Raw genomic sequence first — 12,623 nt, forward strand, 5'->3', positions numbered from 1 at the left:
CTTTAGAGAAAATGGCATTTGGGGACAAATCTCAAAGGCATATGGCTAGATTGCTGCCTTATAAATACCATAATTATGCAGGGTGGACTCCGAGGACTGTGGAAATATGGAAAACAATTTCTTCTGTAGTTTGTAGGATAAGTGGACAGATTTAAAAAAAATCTATATATTATAAAAGTTTAGAGTGAAACTGGATCAGAATCTAAGGACCTTTCTAGAATACACGTGTTTATTTTCTATATAAAGCCGCTCCCTGGCGCAGAGTAAGGAAACCTAACTGAGAAAACATAGTCTCAAAGACTTTAAAAGAAGGCTTGGTTTTGTTAAACGGAGACGGTAAGAAAGACACTATGATATGAGGATAAAATTTTACATGATCTGAAACATGTTACTTGGACATGAAGAGGATTTGGGAGAAACAGAGAGGAAAAAGTTGGGAAAAGAACTTGTTGATAAGTTATAGAAAGCAGCACATTCCAAGCAGGGCAGTATTTTAGTTAGGGTTTCTGTTGCTGGAAAGAGACACCCATGACCCCCACAACTCTTACAAAGGAGAACATTAAATTGGGCCTGGCTTACGGTTTCAGAGCTTTAGTCCATTGTCATCATGGCAGGAAACACAGCAGCGTGCAGGCAGACATGATGCTGGAGAGGCAGCTGAGAGTTCTACATCTTGATCCTCAGGCAGCAAGAGGAAGAGCATATCATACTGGCTGGACTTGAGTTATAAGACCTTAAAGCCCACCCCCAGTGACATACTTCCTACAAGACCACACCTGCTCCAACAAGGCCACACCTCTTAACAATGCCACTCCCTATGGGCCAAGCATTCACATACATTAGCCTATGGGAGCCTCATTCCTATTTAAACTACCACAGGTAGTTTGTGTTTCTTTTCTAGACAAGTGTGATTAGTGGAATTTTATGGAGTAAATGCTGGTCTGATTATGTCATCCCAGAATGTCTCATTAATGGATTCACTGTACTCCTTTGTATCCAGCTTCTTTCACTTAGCAGAGTGTATTTGAGAGCCTGGCCATGTCATAGAACATGGTTTGTCTCAGTTTCTGAGTCATATTCCATTGCCTGCATGGACCGTATGTTACTCTCCAGTTCCTGTTTGGGTTGTTTGTGGTCTTAGGGGATAGCCACCCTCTCTGTGTTATCTGCTTTAGAGATTTCCCAGGTGTGGGAACTCTCAGTACATGCCCTTTGGTACTTAGATTTGTGATACATGCATGTTAGACTGTTTATCAGGACTTTTTTTTTTCATTCTACGATTGAGTAATTGCTCATTTATTTGCATATAATATTCCATTGATCAGTTCTTTTTTCATGTGATGAGCTGTGGTGGTGTTTCAGTGTTTTGAATAATAATGCTTTAAACATTTGTGTATGGATGTACAGTTTCAATTTTCTTGGGTATAAATAAATAGGACTAAAATTGTTGGTGCCTATTTTTTTTAGTTAATATTTATTTTATTATGTGTGTGTGCGAATGTCTGTCTGCCCTTCTTCTGTCTGTCTGTCTGCCTATCTATCTGTCTGTCTGTCTGCCTGCCTGCTGCATAGAAGCTGGAATAGGATTTGTACCCCTTGGAAACAGAGTTAGAAGCATTTGTGGACCACCTGGCTTGTTACTTGCTGGGACCCAAACTCGTATCCTCATGATTGTACATCAAGCACTGTTGGTAACAGATCCATCCATTTTTCCAGCCCAGGACCCATTAAAAAAAAAATGATTTGTCTGTTTTTCATTTTTAACCTTTGAGGTATATAAAGTTTTAAATGTTGACTTTACAGGTGTGTATCTCGTCCAATTTACATAACTTTCAGTGCTCTAGTTTTGATGTAGAACTTATGAAATATTCATGAAAGCTTGTTTGTCCAGTATCTTCCAAATATTGTTAAGTATCACATTACCATTACTAAATATTATTATGGTTTTAAGTATGTTGAATCAAATATTATTAAATCAACTTGTATTTACTTGGATTATTAGCAAAGCCCAAAAGTTGTTATTTCCTTTGTAGTGTTGAGGATTTGTGAATATTAGGCCAGGGCTATATCTTTGAGCTGTACACATTAGCCCTTACGTTATTTGTTTATAAATCTTAAATATTTCTTTTGATTTTCCCCTTTCTCATTCAGTGAGTGATGTGTGACTATGTTTGATATTGCCTTTTGATTGATAAACCTTTTATGGCAGCCCATAGATATTGGCATAACTCTATTAGAAATAGCAAATGCACAAGTATGATATATAGCATGCAGGGACAATTATTTTATGGTATGGATGTGGTTTTGTTACTATTTCTTTGTGTCTGTACTGGTATCTCACCAATCACTGGGCACCTTCCTTAAGGATCATTTCATACCTATAGAAGAATAATCACACAGTTGCATTTGATGGCTTAAAGGGTGGAACTTCCTCGGAAACAATCTGTTAACTTTGTCTTGGGTGCATATGATGTACAATGTCGCCTTGCAAGTCCCAGAGCTGTGCCTTTGTTTCTTTCAGCATCGCTGACAGGCAGAGTGCCTTGGAAGCCGAGCTGCGGACAGTGCAGACCTGTCGTAGAGACCTGGAGAACTTTGTCAAGTGGCTTCAGGAAGCTGAAACCACAGCGAATGTCCTTGCGGATGCCTCTCAGCGGGAGAATGCTCTTCAGGACAGCGTCCTGGCCAGGCAGCTCAGACAGCAGATGCTGGTAAGTGTGTGGGCCGCCACAGGCAGCAGTCTCCTACTGAGTCACCTGTGGCCCCTGGGCACTGATTACTGTTCTAAGAGGAGGCTGTCTACTCATTCAGGTATTAAATCCATGTTCTCCAATGACTTAGGGTATTAGGGTAAAGATACCTCTTGTTTTATGAAAATAATAATTGTATATTTAGAGGTGGAGACTCCGGGCTGCTTGGTTTTCTGTCATTTTAAACCCTTTTACCATTAGTGCTATTGAAAATTAAATTGTAAGGGCATTTCCCCTTCTAATAAATAGTACATATACTATTTATAATAAACAGTATACTAATAATATTATAAAGACTTGCTATAGAAACTCCAAATCTCTGTGTTTCAGTTACAGCCAGGCCTCTTAGGCTCAAAGGCACTATTTATGTATTTACTTTATAACCATTATTACATACATAGTCTGAGGTTTGAATTTCACTCTGAGAAATGTGATAATATTAAAGCCTTTTTAAAAAAGAAATTAGTGTGTAATTTTATGAAGCATGCTAACATCTCTCTACCCATTCCAAACCCTGGCCCTTCTGTGCTCTTGAGTCTCCTTCTCTTATTGTGGGTATGTGCATTGACCTCCCCTTGTCAATAATCAGAGAGAACCCTTCTCCGTTACAACTTCATTCCAGAGTAACTTCAGTGAGGTGTCTCTTGTGTGACACGGCTGTACATCTCATTTCTTCTGCATGTTCTGAGTTATTTGCAAACACATGAATTCATCATGTTGCCTAGTGTTTTCTAATATTCTGGTGAACACGCATTCCACTGTCATCTGATGCATGTTTTTACCTACCCTAGTTGGTCACAGAGTTCTTTGATCATGGAGAATGCCAGTCTTATTGTTGACACGGTGTCCCATGAGAAAATTCCAAGTAAATGTGCCTGCTTTTGACTTCTGCAGTTCAAATTCAGTACCATTAACTATTTTTGGAATCCATTCTCAGGAATTCTTTTCTCTTGAAACATCTAAAAGACCTTATTGTAAAATGTCAGCCAATATGTATGTCTTGATTAAAGGTCTAGAGGCTTTCTTGGATCTACTGCTCTTAAAATTTCTAAGTTAAAAATAATTGTCATTCAACATTCATTGTGTTAAAATGAGTGCCATGGCTATACCCTCCTACAAACGAACCCCCCCCCTCCCTCCCCACCCCCCCCCCCCCACGCACACACACTTAGAAAAGTAAGCTGTTTAGAATGGGCTTACATATGACTCATCCTTCTGTGTGATGCTGTTCCCGTCTTATACTGAGACTAAGGAAAATCAGGGCCTTGGAAGAGTGGCTTAGTGGGCAAAGTGTTGGCCGTAAATGTGTTAAGACCCGAGTTTGGGTTGCTTGAGCTCATGTCAGAGGCCTAGTGTGTGGTAACCTTATAGTCCTATGGTGTGTCCCTAGCCCAAGGGTAGAGAGGGTGGAGACAGGTGATCCCAGGGCTCAGTGGCCAGCCAGTCGGCCCCAAACTGTGAGCTCCAGGTTGTGTGAGAGACCATGTTTCAAAAAATGGAGTGGTGAGTGATGGTGGAAGACATCTGATGCCAGCCCCTCACCCCACACACTCACGAATGGCCAAGCGCACTCATCACATCTACACATGCACACATGTGCGCCTTAGCCAACACAAACAAATGTTAAAGAAGAAAGGAAAAGCAAATATCAAGGCAAGGAAAGCGTCTGTTTGCTCGTTGCTTATTTCTCATTCGTTGCACTCTGCTTTTGTGATTTGGAGATGAGAGTGACCAGGCAAGCATCAGAGTTAAATGTGCTCTTTTGTTTCACCCTCTGGATTCTCAGAATGTAGCCATTAATGTGAATTGCTAACATATTTTGAGAACATCTGGATTTTGGGAGACTACAGTAGGCATTCGATGTTGGTAGATGCTAGACTGTGCTGCTTTTGTGATTTAAACAACTATAAATTTGATCTACACATGATCACGGATATTTAATTTAGGTAATACTGTTAATTTCTATGCTATTCGACTATGCACTCCAGTAAGCAGCAACTTACAGTGAGGAAAGAAGGCTCCAAATGAACCCCGCTAATGACTGCCACCAGCAGAACGCAGGCCTGCTGGAGGGTCTAATGATTTTTCTCACACATTTCTCTTAGGATATATTCTTACCATAGCTCCAGTTCCTCTCAATATTTAATGAATATTCAAGCTATGGGAGAAATAAATTTAAATGGAAATGGTAGGAAACTTTTAAATAAAAATAACTAAGCTGGGGGATTACTTGTTTTATGGCAAACACTGACAATCCAAGAGGCTTCCGGCTAAAATACAAAGGGATAATATGTATTGTAATTGCTTCTCAAAAATACTTTAATGTTGCCAAAATGGTCTTTTTGGGTTTGTATGAAGGAGGGCCTCTGCTACCAGATGAGTCAGACATCTGTTTATCTGAAGAAAATGTGCATTTGTTTGTCCTCGGGATCCCTCACATTACGGTAATTCACAGTATTTTCACCTTTTGCTCTCCCATATTGGATGTCTTACTTTACAGTTCTCGCTTTGATTTACTTAAAAAAAATTACATGACTTCATTTTTGGCACCTTAGAGGAAGATGGGTTTTAGAGACAGTATCACTGGCTGACCATCTCTGAGAGAAAGGAACTTCACTTTTCCCATGGGCTTGTAGATTATTCTCAGTTGTGTGAGTGATTTTCAATGGGACCTTGTTCAGAAATGCAAAGATGTGTGAAGAAACCAATGAATACCTGAAATCATGAAATAGATTTGCTGGTGTTGAACTACAGGTAGTGGGAAGCCGCCTGAGATTTCTGTATAAGATGCTGTGATTACTAAAATGTGTTTGTGTTGTGTGGTTAGGGGCTAGATGGAACTATCTTGTCATCCATCAGTGTGTTTATCTATCATCCATCTGTCTGCTTATCTATCTATCTATCTATCTATCTATCTACCATTATGTACTTTTATCCATCATCTATGAATATCTATCATCCATCTATCTATCTATCTATCTATCTATCTACCTTTATCAATCTCTATCCATCATCTCTACTTATGTATCTACCATCTATGAATATCTGTCTATCTATCTATCTATCTATCTATCTATCTATCTATCTATCTATCTACCAATCATCAATCTCTATCATCTCTATCTCTGTATATATCATCTATCAATATCTATCTACATCATCATCATCAATGTCTATCTATAATCTATACATCTATTATCTATCTATCTATCTCTATCTGTCATCTATTTGTCCTTAAGTGAATGTTCACTGTTTATATTGGATTCACATCTTGTGCCACACAGAGGTAAAGCCATAGATGTATTTCATGGAGATACAGTTTATACCATGTTCAATTTAAAGATGATCCTGAATATATTTTAATAAAGAAGGGTTTGAAAGCACAGAGGATAGATAAAGACTTCCTAGGCCTATGATATGCAGCATGCCATTTCTTTTAAGGACAGGTGATCACTTTGACTCTTGTATTTATGTTTTGGTTTTTGTCCTCATCAGGGGTCTTTCAGCAAGAAAAAACTTGATCTTGAGAACTTGTTGGAGAGAGAAGCTCCTTGAGGGCTGAACAGTTCATGGAGGGCCTTGTGAACATGGCAATGTATATTATGTTTAATCTGCTTGGGATGGGAGCTGTCATAAAGGGGAATAAACAATAGAGTAAGGTGTTAAGGCTCTCACAGAAAGGAATCTAGTTGATGGCTTTGCACGCCATGACAGAGACAAAAGGGAGCCTACTAAGACACTTAGGTAGCTTTGTGTGCCAGAAGTGATAGCACTGTCATGAATCTAAGGCCTTGGTTGGGAGGGAGTGAAAATGAAATTCTGTGTGGTGGTCCAGGGTGAGGTTGGGAGCAGAGCAGAAGAAGGTGTCAGAGCAAGAATACAAACTTGTTTGGACTGTGAAGGGATGGCAAGTTCTATCTGGATTAAATCAGAATGAGGCCCCTGGGGGAAGCTGCCAAATTTGGCTCTTTATTTATTTAAGAAGAAGCTGTTGTTGATTTAAAAACCAATTTATTAATTGACACATTCATCTTAATTTTCATTGCCACAGTCTAGGACATTCATTATTTTAATTACATTTGTAACTTAAGCTGTATATTCTAGCAGTATTGATTGAGAGAAGCGTTGGTTCTTTGCCACATAAACTTGAGATTCCTCATGGCCTCTCTGGGGTGGGTGTAAGAACGGGCTGGATCTGCAAGACCTTGTGTTTTAGAATCTTTGTACTGTCCTGCCCTGTGCTTGCTGCCCACCTGGTTTTTCCACTTCTGTCTCGTAGAAGACAGAAGATCCTTTAGCTCTTTCCCTGTACTCAATGGTGTGCTTATGGGGTAAACACCCAAGTTAAACATTCCTAATTAAAAAAAAAAAAAAAACTGAAACCAAGATCCTATAAAATCCAATAGTTGTTGAATGGTGACATGAAGCCCCGGGGAAGAATTCCATACCATGATAATCAGTCCATGCACGGAATCAGTAATAATATTATAAAAATCATGCTCAGGGTTGATGCAGAAGGTTTGTGAAACACAGTTGACTGTTGTGTGTGGGCCTGAGTCTGGAATGCCTCATTACATTCATGCAAATATGTCATTCCATAATGTGAAAACCTTAAAGCTTCAAACACTCACGGGCCCAAGCGTTTCAGGTAAAAGATGCTCAACTTGCAAGTTTGTGTTTTTATAGCTAGTCTTCTGCCTGTTATTCACATACTGCACCGTATGTTTACATTCTATAGGTCAGGAGTTTGTTGTTGTTTTGTACACTCAGAGGTGCGTCGTGATAGGTACTGCCAATGTAGACCATTTACCGCTTCAGAAATCCACTTTCGCCTCTAGGGTCAGTCCCCATTCTCAACCCTTTGGACTCTTGACCATGATCCATCACTCATGTGTTTCTTCCTATTTGCCTAAGAACTAGCGTTTTAAATAGTCGTAATGCACTGTTTTCGGCTTTGTCAGCCTCACCAGGGGGAGGCAGTATAGATTCCCAATAAGGAGCTGATGGGAAATATATGCAGGCAGAAGCTTCCTGATGAACCTGCCTATCAGACCCCACCGGAGACTTTAAATCACACCAGAGTGAAGGACTGAGGAGACAGGGGCAGGAAAAGAAGTTCTGGAAGATGCCAGAGAGGTGAACGGGCAGTGAGTGTTCCCTGGACTGTTAGAGCAGGCAGGACGGTGGTAATGAGGAACACATGGGGTTTGTTGCTGGCTGTGCCCTTTTACCCAGCCACTTAATCATCTGGGATAGTCTGGTCCTCTAAGGCAGTGTGCCAAGCATTTCATAATGCAAAACGTACACACACACACACACACACACACACACACACACACACACACACACACACACCAATCTGCTGCACCGGCCCTTCCTATGACATTATACAATTGTCGTCTTGGATTTCCTATTCATGAAATTAAAACAGTGTTATGACAAACAATATGAGATCATGAAGCTGCTGTCTATCTAAGAGGGAGATGGAGGAGTTGGCCATGCACGTTTCTTCTCTTTATTAACTTGGCTGTTTACTTAGAGGGAGCCTATTTGATTTCTAGCATGATTTCCTCCTGCACGGGGACCTGGCAGCCCATTTTTCAGCTCTGCCTTTGGGGCTCAGGTAAACCTGTATCTCGGTAAATAAGGTTTTGTTTTAGATGGTGCTGTGCCCAGTCTGGCTCATGGTGATTTATTAGCACGGAGTGTGTGCGCTCTGGTCCTTCACACAGGTCCCTCTGTGCCCCTCAGTATTTCTTCTACTCATCCCGCTAGCACAGGCTGAGCCGCGTTCCGCTGGGAGTGCTCGCATCCCTCTGTAGAGCTCCAGGCTCCCTGCCACTCGGTCTCCTCATGTAAACCAGCTACCAGGCATGCACCGTGGCAGTGATGGTGTTCACTCTTCGTCCCCGGGGGAAGTGGGCTTTGTAGCTTCTGCTTTAGTGTCTCACTTAATATCCTCTTGGCTCCGGAGCGCTCTCCTTCCCTGCAGCCGGCAGCGCTTGGCTGCCCTGCAACTTGCTTCATTTCTGGCCACGCCAGGCTGAGCAGGTCCTGGCTGTGAGCATCTGCTGGAGGCTGTCTGGGTGGCGGTCGTCAGTGTTTTTGTCAAATCAAGAAGTTGATGGACTCCCAGCTTCCTTTTCTCTAGAACCTTAAGCCCCCCTCCCCCGCCCCCCTTGTATCTTTGAAATGCATTTCTGGAAACGAGCATGCTCAGAGAACTGGCAAATCATTGTCCAGTGACCGGGAGGAAATGATCGCTGCTCTTCATTTATAATGCAAATTCTGAGGACTCTTCAGAAGTGTGGTAAACTTAAAATGATGGCCGTGGTGAGAACGTCCCTGCAGAAAGTTGTGGTTTTGTTACATCGTTTGCAAAGGATGGCAGTTTCCTCTCCGCGGTACCAGAAGCTCTGCAAGGTAACTGACTGGAAACAGGGAGTCCGGTATCTAAGGAATCCCTGTTGCCTGCCTGAGAAATACTCATCTTTTCGGGGTCTTAGTAAGGAAAGGAAAACCTCCCTTTCTTGGCAACTGATTGCAAAAGCCGTTAAGAGGCTCTATTAAAATGTGTTTAAGCCTCCAAGACATGTACTATTTTATTTTATCATTTACCACCTTGTCTTCTGAGATGGGCTATTTGGAGACAAGATGACAAACTATTTTCGTTAAGACCTGTTACCTCTGGACTACTTTGTAATATTTTAATATTTAACGGCACATTAATCCAATGTTAAACTCTAGCAGAATCAAGCAGAAAGCTTGAAGCAGTCTTTCAACAGCTTGCTTAGTGTGTTCATCTTTTTATAGCTGATTTTTTTTTTCCAATTAAGGAAAGTAATGCCCGTTTTAAAAACAAGCTTAGCCCGTCCTAAACATTTCTTCTGATCTTGTAGTTAAAGCTAAAGATCTCAGTTTTCCGTGGTCAGGTGGATGGAGAAGTGTTTTAGGAGGTAACTTGTTTGACAGTTACACATTTTAAACACGGTGTCAGTCATTTTAAACACAAGCTCCTGTGCTATTTTAGGTTAATTTTCGTTATTGCCCATGCATCTATGTTGTTCAGTTTTCATACTGTGTCCTTATTTTTGTAAAAATGAGATAATATGATGTGAAAGGGTGATTATAACAGCAGCAAGTCAATTTTTATATCGTTACAGTACTATGCTCTCTCCCTGGGAATTACTTAGGATGCTTTTAAAGAAGGCATCCCATTGTTCTTTAAAGGACCAACTTGTCTGTAATTGGGAAAGATGCATCTTAGGACATTTTCTTTTGGTGATATAAAATTTATGTGTCCAAACACCTCAACTCTGCCTGAAAGGAAATGGACTGGCATTGGGAAGCAGTATTCTATTTATTTGATTTGATCATACTGTTGTGTCTTAAACTTTTTCCAACTTAATGTATGTATTGGCTCAGAAACTTGCTTCATAAAATATGATTTTCCAAAATAAATTAAGGTAGTGAGACACTCTTTGAATAAATACTGTATTTCCAATTGTATTAAGTTATTTAAAACTTGATCCAAGTTATTAATTCAGTTGTGAAAGTACACAGCTAACTGTTGGGTATATTAGGGTTTCATCTCCTATAAGAATCAGTGCGTTTTCATAACACATTTCCACTTTTCACAAAAAGCCAATTTTGATATTGGAGAAGGAAAATGCACTTGCTACTGTGTATTACTTTACCTTTTCACTATCAGTATAAATACACAAATCATTAACACATGTTACTTTTTAAAAAGCTAACAACATTATAGATGTATGAAGCATTTTTTAAAAAGCTGGGTCATTTTTTATCTTCTGTTTCTCAAAAGCAGAGGAGCTTTTTGAGTTGTACAGCCACTGGAGAAGTTTAGTTCTATGCACAAAGCAACATTCAGGTGCTGGGGAAAGCCACTGACTGACTGGTAAGACCCTAAACAAGCAGGGTCCGTGTTAATGAAATCAGGGGGGAAGTTCACTCCCAACAGGTTTATTCTTTGGGAGGATTTATTGAGATTTATAATTTCTCCAAGATGACTTAGGATTTAAATATTCAGCGGAAGTGTTACTTTATAGAAATCTGAAGTTATCGTATTTGCAGTTGAAATGTACCTTTCTCATATGTTCTCTTACATATATGAAATTAGTTACTGTTCAGACACTGCAGTTGGGGACACACAGTTCCAGTACTTCCCAGTAGGTGTCAATGTAAGGCAGTGATATATGAGACCTGGGGACTCCAGACAGGGAGGGACGTGGCTTGATGATGATTACTATGAATAAATGAGCTGGTAACAGGTATATTTTATTTGTCTTACTGTATTTGAAAAATGGATCCGAATTCATATTATTATAAATAAAAGTTACAGTAGCAGAATTAAACGTCAGTTGCCCTTCTCAATGAATGACATGATATCTGTATTTACTGAAGACACTTGTGGTTTAGTCACCAGTGGTACCACTGTGCTTGAAGTTTGGCTGTGCTGTTTATTTGCTTTGTGTGACACTGAAATCTCTTCCTTTTAAATTGCAAAGGTTGTCGTGGGTATTTTTTCCCTATATCGCCTACATCCTCTATATTTAGTTTTTTTAGAAAGGAAATGTTAAACACTTCAGTGTTGTGCCATAAAAATACAGAGAGAATCTATTTTAAATACATTGAAAGATAGATAGATAGATAGATAGATAGATAGATAGATAGAGAGATAGAGAGATAGAGAGATAGAGAGAAATATTGCATTGACCAAAGAATAAGTCTGTTTTGAGTTCATCTTGGTATTGTAGAATCTGCTGTCCGATTATTTGTGCCTTTCCTCTTTTTCCTTCGTGTGTTTCTTCTGCCTGTTGTGTGGAGTATCTGTCATTTATAGAACTTCTTCTCAGAGACACTTCGTTTTCTTTTGTCTTTTCTTGGTTTGCTTTCAAGTTTGACTGTCAGAAGATAAGATAAATGTAAGACAATTGGAAATTTGTGTAAAATTTTGAGTTTTTTTTCCCTATCTTTTTCAAAGAAGAAAAGGGACAGAAATTAGCAGAACTTGAGAAAATTATGGCTCCAGATAAACCTCCCCCCAACTATACAAGCAGGTTTTTTTTCTTTTTTCTTTTGCCTTGAAAAACATTTCTTTCTGATTATACAACCCCTAAAATTTGGGCAGAAAACCGAAACATAACGGCTGCTGGCTTGGGATATAATTAGCAGCATTGAAATCGCCCCCAATGACCTAAAGCCACCCCACACTGGATGCTAATTTCTCCTGCTTTGGCTTAGATCACTTAGCTTCTTTAAAATATTAATGAGTCCAGAGTATAATTTTTCCTCTATTAGAGCACAGTGGAGGTAAAGCTGGGTGTAAATGACTTTTATGAATGCTACTGACGTTAACTTGTTTTCATTTTGTGATTATTTTGGTCTCTTTTATATCATTAAGTCCTTGGATTGAAAACTAATGAGGTTATGTTGTGTTGGAGAGAAGTTTTATAAGCCCCTCCCCATGCCCTCAGTGCCACTTTTAATGGCATATTTAATAATCAACATGGAAAAGAGTAGATTCTTGTAAGGTAGGTTAGTGTATTAGTCATTATAGAAATTTGAAAAAATAGTATTATAAATTGATTTCTTCATGACCTAAGCATTTAAAATTTTTTTGATTTAGTTTTATAACTTTTATGCTGCCAGCATGTATATGTAAACCAGTTTAGCTAAAATAATTTTGTGCCCAAACATTTTGTCATGTGTCCTATCAGTTAAAATATTTTAAGCATCCAGCTGTGTTATTAATTCAAAATTGTGCACATATGCTATGGTAAGTATCATCTGTTCAATGGTCACAGTGTTGACTTGTTCGAGTGTTCAATTTTGTCTTCTTAGCACCCAGAC

At 39.5% G+C, this 12,623-nt stretch overlaps 1 protein-coding gene across 2 annotated transcripts in view; it reads left to right on the forward strand.

Annotated features, from left to right (window-relative positions):
- Positions 1 to 12,623, forward strand: part of Utrn (utrophin) — a 490,302-nt gene that overhangs the window by 249,226 nt on the left and 228,453 nt on the right. Inside the window, exon 50 of one of the 2 annotated variants that reach the window (XM_051164610.1) lies at positions 2,522 to 2,711. In XM_051164610.1, coding sequence (XP_051020567.1) covers positions 2,522 to 2,711 — 190 coding nt within the window. Of the gene's footprint in view, positions 1 to 2,521; positions 2,712 to 8,967; positions 9,174 to 12,623 lie in introns of those variants that run through there. The other variant, XM_051164608.1, reaches the window with a different exon arrangement.

This window comes from Acomys russatus, chromosome 21, assembly GCF_903995435.1.
Source record: "Acomys russatus chromosome 21, mAcoRus1.1, whole genome shotgun sequence".
Classification (NCBI taxonomy): domain Eukaryota; kingdom Metazoa; phylum Chordata; class Mammalia; order Rodentia; family Muridae; genus Acomys; species Acomys russatus.